Source organism: Pseudophryne corroboree, chromosome 5, assembly GCF_028390025.1.
Source record: "Pseudophryne corroboree isolate aPseCor3 chromosome 5, aPseCor3.hap2, whole genome shotgun sequence".
NCBI lineage: Eukaryota > Metazoa > Chordata > Amphibia > Anura > Myobatrachidae > Pseudophryne > Pseudophryne corroboree.
In genome coordinates, this window is record NC_086448.1 from 217,754,775 (window position 1) to 217,777,740 (window position 22,966).

Genomic DNA, 22,966 nt, shown 5'->3' on the forward strand with positions numbered 1-22,966 from the left:
GGTAAGTATGTGTGTGTCGGCAGGTGTGCAATAAAGTTTTACTCTCAAGGTGTGTGTCTCCTGTTTTTATTTGGGTATTTTTTTTCCAGTAGTACTACAGGTACCAGCGGGCCCGTTTTTCTCCAGCATGCTGGTACTTGTGGTTCTCCAAGTACCAGCTTGCGGGGGAGGCTTGCTGGGACTTGTAGTACTACAGGAAAAAACAATATTCTTGTCATTTTCTCAAGGCTATCAGCCCCCCATCCGCAGCCCTTGGATGGGGGGGGGGGGGGGGGACAGCCTCGGGCTTCACCCCTGGCCCTTGGGTGGCTGGGGGGGACCCCTTGATTGAAGGGGTCCCCACTCCCCCAGGGTACCCCGGCCAGGGGTGACTAGTTGGATATTTTAATGCCACGGCCGCAGGGCGCTGTATAAAAGTGACCCCCGGCTGTGGCATTATCTGTCCAGCTAGTGGAGCCCGATGCTGGTGTAAAAAATACGGGGGACCCCTACTCTTTTTGTCCCCCGTATTTTTTTGCACCAGCACCAGGCGCAGAGCCCGGTGCTGGTTTTAAAAATACGGGGGATCCCCTGTCCATTTTTTCCCCGGATTTTTAGAACCAGGACCGGCTCGAAGAGCCCGAGGCTGGTTATGCTTTGGAGGGGGGACCCCACGCCAATTTTTTTCCGGGATTTTACCATTCCATCTAAAAAAAAAATATATATATTTTTAAAAATATATAAATAATACTTGTGCCTCCCAAAAAGACAAACCAAGTACCTAATCCCTTCTAATATAAATAGATATGCGATTACCAATAAAAAAAACACCAAAAAAAAACATGTTTTAAATTTTTTTTATTAGATTCACCCACCAAAGTGTGGCGGATTGAAAATTACGAATTTACTGTCTAAAAGCACTGTTGTCGAATTTCCAAACTTCAATTGAATATACTTTTGTCGAATTGCCGCATTTGTACGATTGCAGAAAAGTCGAATTTGACAAATGTCGAATTTCAAAAAGTCGAATTTTGAAAGTCCGTTTTTTTGACGGAAAGTACTGAATTGCATTGTCAAATTTTTTTGGGGGGCGAAAAAGTCCCGTTTTTTGACAATTTCGGGAATTCGACCGCAATTGCATATACCCCTATGTCTTACAAAGTTGCATATAATCGGCAATGGAACATCAAGGTCAGTACTAACAGTACAGCTAAATAACAAAGAATCTAAATTTGACAAAGGTCCAAAATGGAATCTCCAATGTTTACATAACACTTACTCTGTCTTTATCATCAGCCACGTCACAAAGAATGTCATCAAGGTCCAGAATGCCCCCATCACCGTGCTCCAAACGATGGACTTGTATCCAGTAATTAGGCTCCTGTAACAAAAAACCACAGTTACACATTTATATGTAGTTGGTGCTTCTATTTAAAACAGTCAAAGTTAAATGTGCAGGACAGGTAACATGGTGAGGAATGAACCACTCACATTCAGGAACCACTCACATTCAGGTAAGCCAGAATCATGACTGGAGACAGATGCCAGAACACCAGAGCCGTATAAATGCCCTGCAGACTTTATCCCTGACAAAGATGGAGAACTGCCCGATCTGCTGTATACACATAGGGTCTGATTCAGAAGCGGTTGCGGGGGCTATCGCTGCTCCTTACATGGAAGCAGCAGTGGTGTGCTAGTATGTTAATGCAGCAGGCGGCGTCTGATATAAGCAGACAGCTCCTGCTAGTATTTGTGATCCACACCATGGGGCAGCTGTATGACCCAAGGGGTCGCACAAGCCAGCCGCCACAGATCTAACAAAGAGGCCAGAAAATCTCCAAACTGGAAACGATGCGCCTACCTCTTCCCATCCCCAATGGCGACAGACTGTCAACCATTGACGGTCGGCAGCCAATCTGCTACTGACATTACAGATCCATACTGCACATGTGCAGTACAATCCAGCGCAAAGTACCAAACATCAGTACTCCGCGTCATGAGCAGCAGCTCCCTCCACATCTGAATGAGGCCCAATATGCATACAGCACAAGACAACACTAGTGTGCACAAATCTTCCCTCGTCTCATACAAGGGACTGGTCAGCTACTTCTTTATCCAATTACATAAAAAGCCATGTTCTGGGTGTATGTGGCTAGTCAATGTTCTTGTACGGTACAGGATCCGTTTATACTCATCAATGGCGGAATGCAGTATTTTATATTTTAACATTAAACAGCACAACTTATACAAAGACAAAAATGACAACACAACAGCACAAACAGCAACAGGACACACAATCCCACTTGCCCATAACACCTGACAATGTTTTCACAATAGACAAGCCTGCAGTCAGTGTAACAGGTTCACACATGTATTTCATGTGCAGTTGTGTAACAGAATGACTGCTATGTAATGTACATGCAAATACTACTGCATCCAGTACAAATATGTGAAAAGTAACTTTTTATGCTTAAAATGGACCAGGCCATTAGACATTAAATTACTGTATTTGCATTCTAAGCAGTATAAATATATGATACACGATATAAAACAAAAGTCAATTACTGAGAGATCTCTCCTTGTATAAACCCTATCTCCAGGACTTACACAGTAAGCTGTGGTAATAGCCAATTCACAGCTGGTATCTAGCAACCTCACTAAGCTGGACACACATTAAACTATATGTACCCAGCTCAATCTAGTCAGCGACGGAACCCGGCATCGGCAAGTGCACACACACTTGCCAATTTGCCAATGCCGGCAGTGATGAGCGACAGTGGTGGGGGCATGCTGCATTCAGCAGTATGGCCCTCGCTGGTGATGTCGCCCGCCAGACCTGCCTGCAACGGAAGATGTCGCTGACGGCTTGCGAGAGTGCGGATATATCATAAACGATGTGTAGATTATAGAGGTCACAATGGATACATCTCTTTAGCCCCATAAAATATACCTCAAGCAGGTTCATAACTTTTTTTAACTTTTAATTAATATGAGAAGATTATGACCACTCAGGACAATCAGGAAAATATTTATTATAGTTATAATCATACCTCCCAACATATTCTGAGCCTAAATCGGGACAGGGGGTGTGTCATAACAAAGTTGGCTATTCAACTATTATGGGCATCACTGTAAGTAATGGGTGCCTGAATGAGCAATTCAACTGGTCCAGACACCCTTTAATTGTGCTTGTTGCACCAAATTAGACCGGGTATAGCTACTCATGAAGGAATGCACCTGAAACATACACTCCCACTTTGGCAGACGACATGGTAATACATCTCATCAGTACTGCTGCGCCTCGAACGAGGAATCCCTATACCCACACGATACATGCAGGTACAATACATATACTCCCTAATGCCCGGGGCTTGGTCGCAGTAAACTGCATCTCCCAGGTTAAATGCCCGGCTCCATGCTATTACTGCAGACTAATCGCTACGCATTAGTTTGCGTTGATTTCTGTTCGCACCTCATGAGTTACAAGCAGAAACCCACTAGTCGCGGGTTTACAGCGCAAGCAATGAAATAGCTTTGGGCACTTAACATGGGAGCTACATCCCTGTGAAGAGAATTTAATTTTGCCTCGAGTGTCAGCTGAACGCAGTGGAAAAACAAGATCTAATTTTGGGAGGATGTCATTTTACAGAAACCAAGTGTTTCTCATTAACCAGTTTAAATCGACAAGTCAAGTGATGCCTTGGGTTACTCCAAAAAAAATGTTATTATATTAAGTCAACATCACGTTTTCATCTAAGTGTGGTTCAAATCTAGATAAACTTACATGATCAAAAAAGTTTAACCTTGGGGAAGAAGTGAAAAAACAGCCTAAAGCCACTTCAGCTTTAAGAACACAAAACGAAATGCCACAACACTTACATCCCACCAGAAACTTTTAAACATATGGTGAGAAAGAACATGATACGGAGAGCCAGATACATGAAGAATCTATTTGTATAGTACCCAAAGTTTTATTATAGATTGAGAACAGCAAACATATAATTTGCTTTCCCAAACTCTGACTAACAATGCTGCTTCTTTCCCAATTCTACACACAGAGACCTCAGTTAACAAGACCAGACAAGACATATACACAGCTTGTTTTACAGGAACTGGCACTAAGCTGCTATAACATACGCTGATTATTTTCTCAGTCCTGCTCTGCTTGACGGGCTTACAGGAAGAGGTTAAACTAGTTTTGCTTTTTTTACATTTTTGTAATACAGTATGCTATTCGGATCTATTGGATTGATTCAGATTGAGTTATCCTGTTGTGTAAAATGCATTTAGATAAGTATTAGTTACCCCAGCTAACACATGTTTGTCAGGAAAATTAGGGGAGGTTGGAAAAAGTAGACAGCTGTTTCATCATCATCTCCTTGTTCTATATGAAAATATATTGTGATGGGATAATTGCTTTCCTGTATCCTCCTGTTGTTGGGAAAATATAGCTTGTTGATTATCAGGACCATAAATATTTAACTCATCAATGACAATTTCTCCAGCTCTGAAGCTTCCCCTATCATCATGAATAAAATAAAAAAATAAGAATTTACTTACCGATAATTCTATTTCTCGTAGTCCGTAGTGGATGCTGGGACTTCCGTAAGGACCATGGGGAATAGCGGCTCCGCAGGAGACTGGGCACAAAAGTAAAAGCTTTAGACTAGCTGGTGTGCACTGGCTCCTCCCCCTATGACCCTCCTCCAAGCCTCAGTTAGGATACTGTGCCCGGACGAGCGTACATAATAAGGAAGGATTTTGAATCCCGGGTAAGACTCATACCAGCCACACCAATCACACCGTACAACCTGTGATCTGAACCCAGTTAACAGTATGATAAACGTAGGAGCCTCTGAAAAGATGGCTCACAACAATAAACAACCCGATTTTTTTGTAACAATAACTATATACAAGTATTGCAGACAATCCGCACTTGGGATGGGCGCCCAGCATCCACTACGGACTACGAGAAATAGAATTATCGGTAAGTAAATTCTTATTTTCTCTGACGTCCTAGTGGATGCTGGGACTTCCGTAAGGACCATGGGGATTATACCAAAGCTCCCAAACGGGCGGGAGAGTGCGGATGACTCTGCAGCACCGAATGAGAGAACTCCAGGTCCTCCTCAGCCAGGGTATCGAATTTGTTAAATTTTTCAAACGTGTTTGCCCCTGACCAAGTAGCTGCTCGGCAAAGTTGTAAAGCCGAGACCCCTCGGGCAGCCGCCCAAGATGAGCCCACTTTCCTTGTGGAATGGGCTTTAACAGATTTTGGCTGTGGCAGTCCTGCCACAGAATGTGCAAGCTGAATTGTACTACAAATCCAACGAGCAATCGTCTGCTTAGAAGCAGGAGCACCCAGCTTGTTGGGTGCATACAGGATAAACAGCAAGTCAGATTTTCTGACTCCAGCCGTCCTGGAAACATATATTTTCAGGGCCCTGACTACGTCCAACAACTTGGGAGTCCTCCAAGTCCCTAGTAGCCGCAGGCACCACAATAGGTTGGTTCATGTGAAACGCTGAAACCACCTTAGGGAGAAATTGAGGACGAGTCCTCAATTCTGCCCTGCCTGAATGAAAAATTAGGTAAGGGCTTTTATATGACAAAGCCGCCAATTCTGAGACACGCCTGGCTGACGCCAGAGCTAACGGCATGACCACTTTCCATGTGAGATATCTTAATTCCACAGTGGTGAGTGGTTCAAACCAATGTGATTTTAGGAACCCTAAAACTACATTGAGATCCCAAGGTGCCACTGGTGGCACAAAAGGAGGCTGTATATGCAGTACCCCCTTGACAAACGTCTGAACTTCAGGCACTGAAGCCAGTTCTTTCTGGAAGAAGATCGACAGGGCCGAAATCTGAACCTTAATGGATCCTAATTTTAGGCCCATAGACAGTCCTGCTTGCAGGAAATGCAGGAAACGACCCAGTTGAAATTCCTCTGTGGGGGCATTCTTGGCCTCACACCACGCAACATATTTCCGCCAAATGCGGTGATAATGTTTCGCGGTTACATCCTTCCTGGCTTTGATCAGGGTAGGGATGACTTCATCTGGAATGCCTTTTTCCATCAGGATCCGGCGTTCAACCGCCATGCCGTCAAACGCAGCCGCGGTAAGTCTTGGAACAGACAAGGTCCCTGCTGGAGCAGGTCCTTTCTTAGAGGTAGAGGCCACGGGTCCTCCGTGAGCATCTCTTGCAGTTCCGGGTACCAAGTTCTTCTTGGCCAATCCGGAGCCACGAGTATAGTTCTTACTCCTCTCCTTCTTATGATTCTCAGTACTTTGGGTATGAGAGGCAGAGGAGGGAACACATACACCGACTGGTACACCCACGGTGTTACCAGAGCGTCCACCGCTATTGCCGGAGGGTCCCTTGACCTGGCGCAATATCTGTCCAGTTTTTTGTTGAGACGGGACGCCATCATGTCCACCTTTGGTTTTTCCCAACGGTTTACAATCACTTGTAGACTTCTGGGTGAAGTCCCCACTCCCCCGGGTGGAGGTCGTGTCTGCTGAGGAAGTCTGCTTCCCAGTTGTCCACTCCCGGAATGAACACTGCTGACAGTGCCACCACATGATTTTCCGCCCAGCGGAGAATCCTTGCAGCTTCTGCCATTGCCCTCCTGCTTCTTGTGCCGCCCTGTCTGTTGACGTGGGCGACTGCCGTGATGTTGTCCGATTGGATCAATACCGACTGACCCTGAAGCAGAGTCCTTGCTTGACTTAGGGCATTGTAAATGGCCCTTAGTTCCAGAATATTTATGTGAAGAGACGTTTCCATGCTTGACCACAAGCCCTGGAAATTTCTTCCCTGTGTGACTGCTCCCCAGCCTCTCAGGCTGGCATCCGTGGTCACCAGGACCCAGTCCTGAATGCCGAATCTGCGGCCCTCTAGAAGATGAGCACTCTGTAACCACCACAGGAGAGACACCCTTGTCCTTGGAGATAGGGTTATCCGCTGATGCATCTGAAGATGCGATCCAGACCATTTGTCCAGCAGATCCCACTGAAAAGTTCTTGCATGGAATCTTCCGAATGGAATTGCTTCGTAAGAAGCCACCATTTTTCCCAGGACTCTCGTGCATTGATGCACTGACACTTGGCCTCGTTTTAGGAGGTTCCTGACTAGCTCGGATAACTCCCTGGCCTTCTCCTCCGGGAGAAACACCTTTTTCTGGACTGTGTCCAGAATCATCCCCAGGAACAGTAGACGTGTTATTGGAATCAGCTGTGATTTTGGGATATTTAGAATCCACCCGTGCTGACGTAGCACTACCTGAGACAGTGCTACTCCGAACTCTAACTGTTTCCTGGATCTTGCCCTTATCAGGAGATCGTCCAAGTAAGGGATAATTAAGACGCCTTTTCTTCGAAGAATCATCATCATTTCGGCCATTACCTTGGTAAAGACCCGGGGTGCCGTGGACAATCCAAACGGCAGCGTCTGAAACTGATAATGACAGTTTTGAACCACAAACCTGAGGTACCCCTGGTGAGAAGGGAAGATTGGGACATGGAGATCCAGAGATACCATATAGTCCCCTTCTTCCAGGTTCGCTATCACTGCTCTGAGTGATTCCATCTTGAATTTGAACCTTTTTATGTAAGTGTTCAAGGATTTTAGATTTAAAATTGGTCTCACCGAGCCGTCCGGCTTCGGTACCACAAACAGCGTGGAATAATACCCCTTTCCCTGTTGTAGGAGGGGTACCTTGATTATCACCTGCTGGGAATACAGCTTGTGAATAGCTTCCAATACTGCCTCCCTGTCGGAGGGAGACGTTGGAAGAGCAGACTTCAGGAATCGGCGAGGGGAGACGTCTCGAATTCCAATTTGTACCCCTGTGATACTACCTGCAGGATCCAGGGGTCCACTTGCGAGTGAGCCCACTGCGCGTTGAAATTTTTGAGACAGGCCCCCACCGTGCCTGAGTCCGCTTGTAAAGCCCCAGCGTCATGCTGAAGACTTGGCAGAAGCGGGGGAGGGCTTCTGCTCCTGGGAAGAGGCTGCCTGGTGCAGTCTTTTTCCCCTTCCTCTGCCCCGGGGCAGAAATGAGTGGCCTTTTGCCCGCTTGTTCTTATAGGAACGAAAGGACTGAGTTTGAAAAGACGGTGTCTTTTTCTGCTGAGAGGTGACCTGGGGTAAAAAGGTGGACTTTCCAGCCGTTGCCGTGGCCACCAGGTCTGATAGACCGACCCCAAATAACTTTAATAAAATACTGTCCCTATCCAGGGTATCAATATTTTCAGTCAGGGAATCCGACCAAGCCACTCAAGCACTGCACATCCAGGCTGAGGCGATTGCTGGTCGCAGTATAACACCAGTATGTGTGTATATACCTTTTAGGATATTTTCCAGCCTTCTATCAGCTGGTTCCTTGAGGGCGGCCGTATCAGGAGACGGTAACGCCACTTGTTTTGATAAGCGTGTGAGCGCCTTATCTACCCTAGGGGGTGTTTCCCAACGTGCCCTAACCTCTGGCGGGAAAGGGTATAGTGCCAATAATTTGTTAGAAATCAGCAGTTTTTTATCGGGGGAAACCCACGCTTTATCACACACCTCATTTAATTCCTCTGATTCAGGAAAAACTACTGGTAGTTTTTTCACACCCCACATAATACCCTTTTTTGTGGTACTTGTAGTGTCAGAAATGTTCAATGCCTCCTTCATTGCCGTGATCATGTAACGTGTGGCCCTACTGGACATTACGTTTGTCTCCTCACCGTCGACACTGGATTCAGTATCCGTGTCTGGGTCTGTGTCGACCATCTGAGGTAACGGGCGTTTTAGCGCCCCTGACGGTGTCTGAGACGCCTGAACAGGCACTAACTGATTTGCCGGCTGTCTCATGTCGTCAACAGTTTTTTGCAAAGTGCTGACATTGTCACGTAATTCTTTAAATACGACCATCCAGTCAGGTGTCGACTCCCTAGGGGGTGACATCACTAACACAGGCAATTGCTCTGCTTCCACATCATTTTCCTCCTCATACATGTCGACACAATCGTACCGACACCCAGCACACACACAGGGAATGCTCTGATAGAGGACAGGACCCCACTAGCCCTTTGGGGAGACAGAGGGAGAGTTTGCCAGCACACACCAGAGCGCTATATATATACAGGGATAACCTTATATAAGTGTTACTCCCTGTTATAGCTGCTGTATTTATATATTAGCTGCCAATAGTGCCCCCCCTCTCTGTTTTACCCTGTTTCTGTAGTGCAGGACTGCAGGGGAGAGTCAGGGAGCCGTCCTTCCAGCGGAGCTGTGAAAGAAAATGGCGCTTGTGTGCTGAGGAGAAAGGCTCCGCCCCCTTCACGGCGGCCTTTTCTCCCGCTTTTTTCAGGAAAACTGGCAGGGGTTAAATGCATCCATATAGCCCAGGAGCTATATGTGATGCATTTCTTTAGCCATATAAGGTTTTTACAGTGTTTTATTGCGTCTCAGGGCGCTCCCCCCCCGCGCCCTGCACCCTCAGTGACCGGAGTGTGAAGTGTGCTGAGAGCAATGGCGCACAGCTGCAGTGCTGTGCGCTACCTTATTTGAAGACAGGAACGTCTTCTGCCGCCGATTTCTCCGGACCTCTTCGCTCTTCTGGCTCTGTAAGGGGGCCGGCGGCGCGGCTCCGGGACCCATCCAGGCTGAACCTGTGATCGTCCCTCTGGAGCTAATGTCCAGTAGCCAAGAAGCCCAATCCACTCTGCACGCAGGTGAGTTCGCTTCTTCTCCCCTTAGTCCCACGATGCAGTGAGCCTGTTGCCAGCAGGACTCACTGAAAATAAAAAACCTATTTAAACTTTTACTTCTAAGCAGCTCAGGAGAGCCACCTAGCATGCACCCTTCTCGTTCGGGCACAAAAATCTAACTGAGGCTTGGAGGAGGGTCATAGGGGGAGGAGCCAGTGCACACCAGCTAGTCTAAAGCTTTTACTTTTGTGCCCAGTCTCCTGCGGAGCCGCTATTCCCCATGGTCCTTACGGAAGTCCCAGCATCCACTAGGACGTCAGAGAAAAAGACCTTAAATCTGCTGAAGTTGCAAAATAAAATTTTACAGAAATGGTTTGCTGAAAATGAAGGCTTTTACTCCAATGTTGGCAGTTCCTGCAGTCACTGGGCCTAACTCAGACCTGATCGTAGATGTGCTAAATTTAGCACATCTACAATCAGCTTCCCTGACATGCGAGGGGACGCCCAGCACAGGGTTAGACTGCCCCACATGTCAGGTCCTGCCCCGTCGCACAAGTACAAAAGCATTGCGCAGCGGCGATGCTTTTGTACATGAAGAGTAGCTCCCCACCAGCGCAGCTCCTTTGCACTGGCAGGGAGCTACCCATCGCTGTGAGGGTCGCAGCGGCTGCGTGTGACGTCACGCAGCCACCATGCCCCGCCCCCCGCACACGCCTGCATTGCCCGGACCGTGCCCCTAAAACACAGGCCAAACCCTGCCGGCCCGCCACCTCCCGCCCAGCGAACACCTCTGCCTGTCAATCAGGCAGAGGTGATCGCAGGGATGAGATGGCCATCGGCTGTCTGTCATGCACCGGCGCATGCGCAGTTCAAACCTGATCGGCTGCTGTGCGAAAACGCACAGCACCGATCAGGTCTGAATTAGGCCCACTGTGCGGGCGGTCAGCGGGTCACCTGTGCACACAGCCAGACATGTCAATATATCTCCTGCGCTGCAGGGCCAACACGATATTCCTGAACTGCGTCATCCACGGACAGTACACTTGTACACACCTGCCAACTCGCTACCAATATATCGTCTGTTCAACAGAACGACCAGTGTGTATCAGGCTAAACTCATGTTGGAGACATTGTGGGGAAGCTGGTACATGCATGTTTGGAGGGAAAGTCCCCACATTTCATTTTTCTGGTGTAAAATTACAGGTCTTCTTGAACAACTTCTTACAGGTCTATATGGTCCTTGAGGGTATCCAACAGGTTGACCTCAGAAAATTGACATACATTAGGTCGATGGGTACAAATGGTAATCATGACAATGGTCAACACAGATATGGCCGACAAGTTTTTTTGTTATGTTTCTTTCAACTTTTTCATAATTTACCATCCGCGTGGACTAAGGCTGGGAATAGTAACGTGCAGAGCACAGCGGGAGTGAGGCATGTTGCCCGAAGTTTAGCGAGTCATGTGATAGGATGCAGTACGCCAATTGAAGTCACATGTGGTTGAACATAGAAAATGACACCCCCCAAAAAAAAACTAGTATCGATCGATCTTTTGTACTCTCTACCTATTGACCCTGTCGACCATATGGGGTTGACATATTGATTGTCAACATAATTCTGATCGGCCCAATGATCCACACCCATACTGGAGATACTCCATGACCCTTCTTATGCTTCCCATTTTCATTTTTCAATAATGGAATAAAAATGACACCAGGATCTAGATCTCCAGTACTTATACATAGACTTACTCATAGTTCTTGTTATCTTACTGTAGATTCCACATACACATCTTATTTTGTGTATCACATTATTATGTGTAATTATAGACACAAATAATTTAAAAAATTGATTTTATTCTATTTTTCTATACATTATATAGGAAAGGGGTAGGGAGCACCAAGATAAAAGGGGAGGGAAGGATGTGTAATCATGTTACAATAACATACAATACAGAACTGTCAAATAATAAAACATTACATACAAATACATAATTGGCAGAAGTTTTAGTTCCGTGAACATTATCTACTCTTCATCATAGAATAGACATTTCTATGTGAGGCGGGTGGGAAGAATGGGCTGTATGAGAACTTTGGCACTGCTGTATATCTCACTGGTTTAGGCAGTCTCTGCTGAGCTGTTGAGTCTATTATGTAAGTTGAACAGTGTGTGAGATGCCTCAAAAGGTCATCCATAGCTCATGAAACTATTTGATGATTTGTGGAGAATATTTGCGTTATACTCTAGTTTACATACAATACTTTAATAATGATTACAACAAATGAAGGAGGCTCTTGCCATTTCCAAATTGAAGCATTAATAAATGTACACAGGGTGAGTAGACAGTAAAAAGTAGAGTCAGGAATGTGAATTTCTAATATGAGACAGTGCACTCCCATGTCAGAGAGGGTCTATATGTGGACAGCTCCACAAAACGTGGGACACGGTACAATACCAACAGGATAACACTTACTAAGAGGTATGCGGGAAGGTTTTATTTGTTTAGGAGTCGTGAACTGTAAAACACCTCATACGAGTCTTCCTTAAATTGAGTGTATATGGAGCTTTTAGTTTATATGGAGCTTTAAGCTACATTTAGTTTTATTCAGGACCACTCATTCAGATAAAAGCTACACTACAACCACCCCCTACACACAAACACATACCCTTTTGCAAATGCAATTTATGAGTTCTACTGACACATGGGAATCACCAGGGTCCTGCAACACAGTGATTCCAATGGTGTTACGTTTGGTTTGTTCAGTTCAGGCATGTGCAATGTAGAAAAACAAGAGTTAGTGAGTGAGAAGCTATCTCAGTATCAAAAGTAAAGCGGCCAACCACATAAAAACTGGATATTGTGTTTTGTCTGTTGCCTGAACGGTTTGCTGCAGGAGCTCGGTTCAGAGCCTGCATTGTTCAATAAAGGAGTCATTGAGAAGTTGTTGGAGAGAAAACAGAGTACTATGGAGAAAATAGTTCCACGTTATAAGTAAAAACCTAAGGATAAGAAGTTGTTATTGCAGTCCGATGTCAGTAATTGATCCACAGCAGTGTGGATATAAAGTCAAAGCTGATAAGGACCTAATTTAGACCTGATCGCTGTGCTGCAAGTTTGCAGGGGTGTGCGATCAGATAGTAACTGTGACTCAGTTGTCATCATTGCGTAGCAGTATCATGTATGAAGGACGTACAATCCAGGAAGAGTGAAAATCCACCCCGTGCAGGTGTGCAAATGCGAAATATCCGCCAGACAGCGGACAGCTGCAAATCCGTTCGCAACTCACTCACCATCTAATTGTTTTTCTGTGCAGTCTGTGCGTAGCCCAAGACTTACTCCTACAGTGCGATGCAAACAGGCTGATCGGGGCCAGAGCAGATGTCACACACCCTCTCTGAAAACGCTTGGGAACGCCTATGTTATTCCTGACACTACCTGAAAATGGGCAGTTACCACCCACAAACGTCCTCTTCCTGTCAATCACCTTGCGGACGCCTTGCAATCAAAATTTTTGCACCATCCTGTCGCTGTTTGCCCACACGCCTGTACATTGCTGTGTATGTGCAGTCATTCGATAATAGTCCACTGGTCTGAAATGGGCCCTAAATCCAGGTCAGACCAGTGACAGCGATGAGAGTACCAAAATATTCCATGAGAGAGATGAGCTACACTGCAGTACTGCGAATGCCAATGAAGCAGGTAAAAATAAACTCTGAAACCTGACTAAATGAATTTAGAGAGCATGATGAGTGTTACAGTATGCATCTTGGAGGTTTTTGACAGAGGTAGATACATTTGTCAGCTGCTATTCTACCAAAGTCAAGGTGCAGGTTATTGATGCCACCCCTGAAAATCTTCTTTAATAGCTCAAAAAAAAAATTTTTGGACACTTGATTGTGAACATAATTGCAAATATACTTGAGTTTGCGTCCTTGTTAAATAAGATTTAAACCTACCGGTAAATCTTTTTCTCCTAGTCCGTAGAGGATGCTGGGGACTCCGTAAGGACCATGGGGTATAGACGGGCTCCGCAGGAGACATGGGCACCTAAAAGAACTTTTAGTATGGGTGTGCACTGCTCCTCCCTCTATGCCCCTCCTCCACACCTCAGTTAGAGAACTGTGCCCAGAGTAGATGGACAACACGAGGAAAGGATTTTGTTAATCTAAGGGCAAGATTCATACCAGCCCACACCAATCATACCATATAACCTGGAATACACATAACCAGTTACCAGTATGAACAAACAACAGCATCGGTCCAAGACCGATTCTAACTGTAACATAACCCTTATGTAAGCAATAACTATATACAAGTCTTGCAGATTTTCCGCACTGGGACGGGCGCCCAGCATCCTCTACGGACTAGGAGAAAAAGATTTACCGGTAGGTTTAAAATCTTATTTTCTCTTACGTCCTAGAGGATGCTGGGGAATCCGTAAGGACCATGGGGTTTATACCAAAGCTCCCAATCGGGCGGGAGAGTGCGGATGACTCTGCAGCACCGACTGAGCAAATGCTAGGTCCTCATCAGCCAGGGTATCAAACTTGTAGAATTTAGCAAAAGTGTTTGAACCCGACAAAGTCGCCGCTCTGCAAAGATGCAATGCCGAGACGCCCCGGGCAGCCGCCCAAGAAGAGCCCACCTTCCTAGTGGAATGGGCCTTTACTGAATGCGGTAACGGTAATCCAGCCGTAACATAAGCCTGCTGAATCGTGTTACAGATCCAGCGAGCAATAGTCTGCTTCGAAGCAGGCGCGCCAATCTTGTTGGCAGCATACAGGACAAACAATGCTTCTGTTTTCCTAATTCTAGCCGTCCTGGCTACATAAATCTTTAAGGCCCTGACTACATCCAAGGACATGGAATCCTCCAAGTCACTCGTAACCACAGGCACCACTATAGGTTGGTTCATATGAAATGAAGACACCACCTTAGGTAAAAATTGAGGCCGAGTCCTCAATTCCGCTCTATCCACATGAAAAATCAAGTAGGGGCTCTTGTGAGACAAGGCCACCAATTCTGAGACACGCCTCGCAGATGCCAAGGCTAATAACATGACCACCTTCCAGGTGAGAAATTTCAACTCAACCGTTTTAAGGGGTTCAAACCAGTGTGATTTAAGGAACTGCAACACCACGTTCAGGTCCCATGGTGCCACTGGGGGCACAAAAGGAGGCTGGATGTGCAGCACTCCTTTTACAAAAGTCTGGACTTCTGGAAGAGAAGCCAATTCCTTCTGAAAGATTATCGACAGGGCCGAAATCTGTACTTTAACAGAGCCTAACTTTAGGCCCATATCCACTCCTGTCTGTAGGAAGTGGAGAAAACGACCCAGATGGAAATCTTCCGTAGGAGCATTCTTGGTTTCACACCAAGAGACATATTTCCGCCAGATACGGTGATAATGTTTTGCTGTCACTTCCTTCCTAGCCTTTATTAGAGTAGGTATGACCTCCTCCGGAATACCCTTCTCAGCTAGGATCCGGCGTTCAACCGCCATGCCATCAAACGTAACCGCGGTAAGTCTTGGAACATGCAGGGCCCCTGCTGTAACAGGTCCTCCCTTAGAGGAAGAGGCCAAGGATCTTCTGTGAGCATCTCCTGAAGATCTGAGTACCAGGCCCTTCAAGGCCAATCTGGAACAATGAGTATTGTCTGTACTCTTTTTCGTCTTATGATCCTCAACACTTTTTTGATGAGAGGAAGAGGAGGAAACACATAGACCGACCTGAATACCCTTGGCGTTACGAGAGCGTCTACTGCTATTGCCCGAGGGTCCCGGGACCTGGCACAATACCTCCGAAGCTTCTTGTGGAGGCGTGACGCCATCATGTCTATTTGAGGAACTCCCCAGAGACCCGTTATCTCTGCAAAGACTTCTTGATGAAGTCCCCACTCTCCTGGATGGAGATCGTGGCTGCTGAGGAAGTCTGCTTCCCAGTGTTCCACTCCCGGAAAGAAGACAGCTGACAGAGCGCTTACGTGATTTTTCGCCCAGCGAAGAATCCTGGTGGCCTCCGCCATCGCGACTCTGCTTCTTGTCACGCCTTGGCGGTTCACATGAGCCACTGCTGTGACATTGTCTGATTGAATCAGAACCGGTAGGTTGCGAAGAAGACTCTCCGCTTGTCGAAGGCCGTTGTATATGGCCCTTAATTCCAACACGTTGATGTGTAGACAGGACTCCTGGTCTGACCACAGTCCTTGAAAATTTCTTCCTTGGGTGACTGCTCCCCATCCTCGGAGGCTCGCGTCCGTGGTTAACAGCACCCAGTCCTGAATGCCGAACCTGCGACCCTCTAGAAGGTGGGCACTTTGCAGCCACCACAGAAGAGACACCCTGGCCCTGGGGGACAGTGTAATTTTTTGATGTAATTGTAGATGGGACCCGGACCATTTGTCCAGAAGATCCCATTGAAACGTCCTTGCATGGAACCTGCTGAAGGGAATGGCCTCGTAAGCTGCAACCATTTTCCCCAGAACTCGAGTGCATTGATGAACTGACACTCTTTTTGGCTTTAGCAGGTCTCGGACCATGTTCTGGAGGTCCTGGACTTTTTCCAACGGGAGGAAAACTTTCTTTTGTTCCGTGTCCAGTATCATGCATAGGAACGCTAGTCGAGTTGTTGGAACCAACTGTGACTTTGGCAGATTGAGAATCCACCCATGTTGCTGAAGCACACTCTGAGAGAGTGACACGTTCTCCAGTAATTGCTCTCTTGATCTCGCTTTTATCAGGAGATCGTCCAAGTATGGGATAATTGTGACTCCTTGCTTGCGCAGGATCACCATCATTTCCGCCATTATCTTGGTAAAAATCCTCGGGGCCGTGGAAAGCCCAAATGGCAACGTCTGAAACTGATAATGACAATCCTGTACTGCGAATCTCAGGTACTCCTGATGAGAGGGATATATGGGGACATGAAGGTAAGCATCCTTTATGTCCAGTGACACCATAAAATCCCCCCCTTCCAGGCAGGCTATCACCGCTCGGAGCGATTCCATCTTGAATTTGAATCTTTTCAGGTACAGGTTTAGGGATTTTAGATTTAAAATAGGTCTGACCGAACCATCCGGCTTCGGGACCACAAATAGGGTTGAATAATACCCTTTTCCCTGTTGGCTCAGGGGAACCCTGATAATCACTCGCTGTTGACACAGCGTTTGAATTGCAGCTAGCACTACTTCCCGCTCTGGGGTAGAAGCTGGTAAGGCTGACTTGAAAAATCGGCGTGGGGGCACCTCTTCGAATTCCAGCTTGTAGCCCTGGGAGACTATTTCTATCACCCAAGGGTCCACGTCTGACTGAACCCAGACTTGGCTGAATAGTCGAAGGCGTGCCCCCACCTGTGCGGACTCCCGCAGGGGAACCCCAGCGTCATGCGGTAGACTTAGCGGAAGCCGGGGAGGACTTCTGCTCTTGGGAACTAGCCGCAGCAGGTGTCCTCTTGACTCTACCCTTACCTCTGGCGAGGAAAGAGGAGCCCCGACCTCTTCTGGATCTATGCGACCGAAAGGACTGCATCTGATATTGTGGAGGTTTCTTTTGCTGTTGGGGAACAAAATGTAAAAAGGTAGACTTACCCGCGGTAGCTGTGGAAACCAGGTCCGCGAGGGCATCCCCAAACAATACATCACCTTTGTAAGGTAAAACCTCCATATGCCTTTTTGAGTCTGCATCCCCCGTCCATTGGCGGATCCATAAGGCTCTTCTTGCCGAAATAGCCATAGCATTGGCTATTGAACCCAGTAATCCAATGTCTCTTTGAGCGTCCCTCATATATAAGACTGCGTCCTTAATATGAGCTAATGTTAACAAAATGGTATCCCTATCTAGGGTATCAAGGTCAGCTGACAGGGTATCTGTCCAAGCTGCTACTGCACTACATACCCATGCTGACGCAATTGCCGGTCTTAGCAAGTACCAGTATGTGTGTAAAAAGACTTTAATGTAGTCTCTTACATGCGGTCCGCAGGGTCCTTGAGGGCCGCTGTGTCAGGGGACGGTAGCGCCACCTTCTTGGAAAGGTGTGTTAAGGCTTTGGTCCACTGTGGGAGAGGATTCCCAACGTACCCTGTCCTGTGTAGGGAAAGGGTACGCCATAAGAACCCTTTTGGGAATCTGCAGCTTCTTATCTGGAGTTTCCCATGCTTTTTCACATAACTCATTAATTTCATGTATAGGAGGAAAGTTTATAACCTGTTTCTTTCCCTTAAACATGTGTATCCTCGTGTCGGGCACCGAGGGCTCATCAGTGATATGTAAAACATCTTTTATTGCAATAATCATGCACTGAATACTTTGACACCCTGGGGTGCAATCTTGCTTCATCATAGTCGACACTGGAATCAGAGTCCGTGTCGGTATCTGTGTCCCCTATTTGTGAGAATGGACGTTTCTGAGACCCCCGACGGGTCCTGTGAGTCGGCACAATCCGTAGATTGACCACCTGCCGACACCCTGGACTCTGCTTTGTCCAGCCTCTTATGCAGTGAAGCTACACTAGCATTTAACATATGCCACATATCCATCCAATCCTGAGTCGGCACCGCCGACTGGGACCCACCACTCATCTGTTCCACCTCCTCTTTGGATAAGCCTTCCGTTTCAGACATGCCAACACACACGTACCGACACCCCACACACACAGGGATATAGCTATGAGGGGATAATTCCCTAAAGCAAGCCCTTTGGAGAGACAGAGAGAGAGTATGCCAGCACACACCAGCGCCAAACTGACCCAGGAAAACACCCAGACAGCGCTTTTATATCATATATATATACTGATTTTCCCCACTCACTGCGCCAATTATGTGCCCCCCTCTCTTTGTTTCCAGCCCTCTGATGTTCAGCAGAAGAGAGTCCTGGGAGCCAGCGTTCTCTGCAGCCTCTGTGGAGAAAATGGCGCTGGTTAATGCTGAGGGATCAAGCTCCGCCCCCTCGCGCGACAGGCTTCGGTCCCGCTCGTATATTTGAAAAAATGGTGGGGATCTGTAGTTTACTGCCTCCGCAGCCTAACTACTTAATTTTATGCCCAAACGAGGATTATTGCTGCCCAGGGCGCCCCCCCTGCGCCCTGCACCCATCAGTGCCCTGTATGTGTGTAAAGTTTGGGAGCAATGGCGCGCAGCTTACTGCTGCACGCTTACCTCAGGAAGATCTGAAGTCTTCTGCCGCCTGACATCTTCTTTCATCTTTACTAACCCGGCTTCTTTTTTCCGGCATCTGTGAGGAGAATGGCGGCGCAGCTCCGGGACGAACCCCAGGATAAGACCTGTGTTCCGACTCCCTCTGGAGCTAATGGTGTCCAGTAGCCTAAGAAGCAGAGCCCTTAAACTCTTAAGAAGTGGGTCTGCTTCTCTCCCCTCAGTCCCACGATGCAGGGAGTCTGTTTCCAGCAGAGCTCCCTGAAAATAAAAAACCTAACAAAGTTCTTTTACAGAAAACTCAGGAGAGCTCCCTGTAATGCACCCTATCTCCTTTGGGCACAAGATCTAACGGAGGTCTGGAGGAGGGGCATAGAGGGAGGAGCCAGTGCACACCCATACTAAAAGTTCTTTTAGGTGCCCATGTCTCCTGCGGAGCCCGTCTATACCCCATGGTCCTTACGGAGTCCCCAGCATCCTCTAGGACGTAAGAGAAATATAACTTAACATTTTGTTGAACTGCTCATTGCAGCTCTGCAGAAACATTAAAGGGCCCTACACACTGGCAGATCTCACTGCACGATATGAACGTTCTCGTTCATTAATGAACGAGAACTCATTCATATCGTGCAGTGTGCAGACACCAATGATTAACGATGCGCGGCCCCGCGCTCGTTAATCATTGGTGCCCCGTCGTTTACGCATGTAGGCCAATATGGACAATCTCGTCCATATTAGCATGCACTGCTATGAAGCTGGGTGATGGGGAGAGTGAAGAAACTTCACTCCCCCTGTCACCTCCCTCCCGTCGCCAGGTCGCCGGTATCTGCCGTCGGGCAGCTCGGCGAATGTGTAGGGCCCTTAAGTCCTAACAATTTAGTTTTGCCAGAGTACATTTTTAAAGTGGAAATCTCACTATACAGTTGCAGCTTGCTAAGTGGGTTTGACATCTGAAATGTCTGGGTTGTTTCTAAGTTTGGTGGCCAAAATCTCTAAGATCAAGCCAAATATCACAGGGCAGCCCTGCCTTGTGCAGTTATTAATCTGGAATAAAGTTGCAGAGAAACCAATGACAAGTACAGGAGCCATTAGGTTGTGATAGAGAATTGTGATCGGGATGCAGTCAGGATGCCGGCGCTCAAAATACTGGCATAAATCCTGACGACGGAACTATGACATGACTTGGAATGCAGACGCCAGAATCACGACCACTGACATCCCGAACTTAAGTATGCAGAGGTCTCCAAAATTTTAGCCATGCTAGGGGAGGGAAGGTTTAGGCTGCAGGGGGGAAGGCAAGGGTTAGGCTGCGGGAAATGGTTAGGGTGCGGGGAAGTGAGAGTTATGGTTAGGCACCACCGGAAGAGGGGGGGGTTCATCAAATCGACAGTCACTAGGTCGACATGGATGGAAGGTCGACAGGGTTTCTAGGTCGACATGTGCTAGGTCGACAGGGTTTCTAGGTCGACATGTGCTAGGTCGACAGGGTTTCTAGGTCGACATGTGCTAGGTCGACAGGGTTTCTAGGTCGACATGTGCTAGGTCGACAGGTCTAAAGGTCGACATGAGGATTTTTTGTGTCGTTTTCTACGTAGAGTGACCGGGATCCCATATTAGTGCGCCACGTCCCCTCGCATGGCTCGCCATGCTTCGGACATGGTGCCTTCGCTCCGCTACCGCTTCGCTCGGCACAGATTACCGTTCCAATCGTAGTCCACGTGGATCGTTAAGTATGAAAAAATTCAAAAGAAGAAAAAAAATGTGAAAACCTCATGTCGACCTTTAGACCTGTCGACCTAGCACATGTCGACCTAGAAACCCCGTCGACCTTCCATCCATGTCGACCTAGTGACTGTCGACCTATAGTGGTAGACCTAAACATTGTCGACCTAGATACTGTCGATCTTCAGACCGGATCCCGGAAGAGGGTTAGCATTACCCAACCATTGTCAGGATTCTGAACTTCGGGATGCCGGTAACCCGTCCACCAGTATATCGTATCACTCCTGTGATCCTATGACAGAAAGCCACGTTGATTCCCATGCAACATAGGTTTTGTTACATAAAAGGCTATGCTACTATGCAAACCGTGGGTGGATGCTGCTTTTACCTGGCTGACCAAATGTGGTAGATGAATCTCCTGGTATTTGTTAGAAGTCTAGTGTATAACCTACCTGGTCAAAACATACCAAGGAACGGATTACTAAATCCAGCCTAAGGCCAGGTATTCATTTATCAATGTAGGTAGTGTCAGACACTGACAGCAAAATATAAGTGGTTACAAGTAATAGGCCCTACACACTGGCCAATCCGCCGCCGAGCTGCTTGACTGCGGATACAGCCGACGGGCGACCCGTCGGGGGGAGTGAGATCGTCCATATTGGCCTGCATGTACAGCCAACGGGGGACCAGCGATGAACGAGCGCGGGCCCGCGCATCGTTCATCGCTGGAGCCTCCACACTGCACGATATGAACGTTATCTCGTTCATTAATGAACGAGATCATTCATATCGTGCAGTCATGTTGGCCAGTGTGTAGGGCCCTTAAGAGTGAGGGCAGCAGGACCTGACCTGGAGTCAAACCCCATATTTTCAGGTTCTGGTGTGATTGTCAAAATTCAATATTGCTTCAATACATTCTGTAGTGTTATACAACAATGGTTTGTCAATGAGATCACAAACGACTATGGTCTGTATTACAACAAGTGTTCTATGACTGTTTCAAAGTTAAATTCAGTGCATAACCACTTGCTGTAACCTAAACTGGCAAAACCTGCAGATTTCTCTCAATATTAATAGAAATGAAATTAGTTTTGCCTAAGCTTGTCCATAGGAAATGGCTCAAATGTTTGGGGAACAGAACAAGAGTGTACGCCAGCAGAGATTATATAGGCTTTCCAACTGGAGGCCTAAAATGTGTCGCTTACCATAAAAACAGACTTATCTAATGCCAGGAGATGCTATAAGCCTTTTACACTAAGAATTCTGAATAAGGGGAGAAGTAGTCAGGCTATCCCTGCCCCAGAAACACCAGAAGGACCATGATCAGCTCTTAGTGGGAACCAACTCTATGTAATGGGGAAGAGATCCCTTACTTGCTATATGTGAATTTGCTAATGGCCATCTAATATTGAATGGTGATTTTCTGTCATTTTTGAAGACTCCACCTTCATGTCGCACACATTAAACTTGGCCAATGAAATAATAGCAGCAAAGTGTATTATCTTTACGCACAGGATCAGCAGTTGCTGCACTGATTCAGGGTAGTGTCATCTAGTCTATTGGTTGACTTCCGACAATGACAACACACAACAAAGGACATCAATTTAAACTTTCTTCTAAAGGAGACAAATTATAGAGCCAGCAATCAGGCAGGGAAATTCTCCTAGATTAAAGCACATTATTTAGTACATCAAAAAACGGTGATGTGGACTTTGTTCAGTAAACACCAAATTATATGAATTATGCACAAAAAACACCAACTGAAAAAAAGCATTCTATTTTCCAACCTGATGTGAAACTCACATGACTCATCTCATACAGACTATGTAGCTTCTTCCAATGAAATGATGATAAACTTATAAACAAATCAAGTAATAAGTTCTTCATGTGCCCTACACACTGGCTGTTCCACTGAAAGACATGAACGATCTTGTTCATTAATGAACGAGATATCGTTCATATCTTTCAGTGTGTATGCACCAACGATCAACGATGCGCAGCCCCGCGCTCGTTCATCGTTGGTGCAGACTCGTTTAAACATGCAAGCCAATATGGACAATCTCGTCCAAATTAGCATGCAGTGCTATTGAGCTGGGTAACCGGGGGAGTGAAGAAACTTCACTCCCCCAGTCAAACCCCCCATCCACCCCCTCACCAGGTCGCCCGTATCGGCCATTGGGCACCTCGGCAGCACATCGCGCTGTGCGTAGGGTCCATAAGAGTTTAATAGGAATCCAAAATAATACAGTTCTGTATACAAATAACTTGTGGTTAATAAATTAAAGTGCAAAAACAACAGTCAAGTCAGGGAAAACAATAGAGGGCTTTGACAAATGTGAAAATAAATTTGTCCTTCCAGATCCTTAATGTGGTGAAATGATTAGTCTCAGATCACCCATACCCCTTCTTCA

General features: G+C 46.8%; 1 protein-coding gene across 17 annotated transcripts in view; it reads right to left on the reverse strand.

Moving 5' to 3' along the window:
- PARD3 (par-3 family cell polarity regulator) overlaps positions 1-22,966 on the reverse strand; it is a 919,963-nt gene that overhangs the window by 776,380 nt on the left and 120,617 nt on the right. For all 17 annotated transcript variants that reach the window (XM_063922114.1, XM_063922110.1, XM_063922109.1 and 14 more), the window contains exon 2: positions 1,259-1,360. In XM_063922114.1, the coding sequence (XP_063778184.1) occupies positions 1,259-1,360 (102 nt within the window). The remainder of the gene's footprint in view (positions 1-1,258; positions 1,361-22,966) is intronic.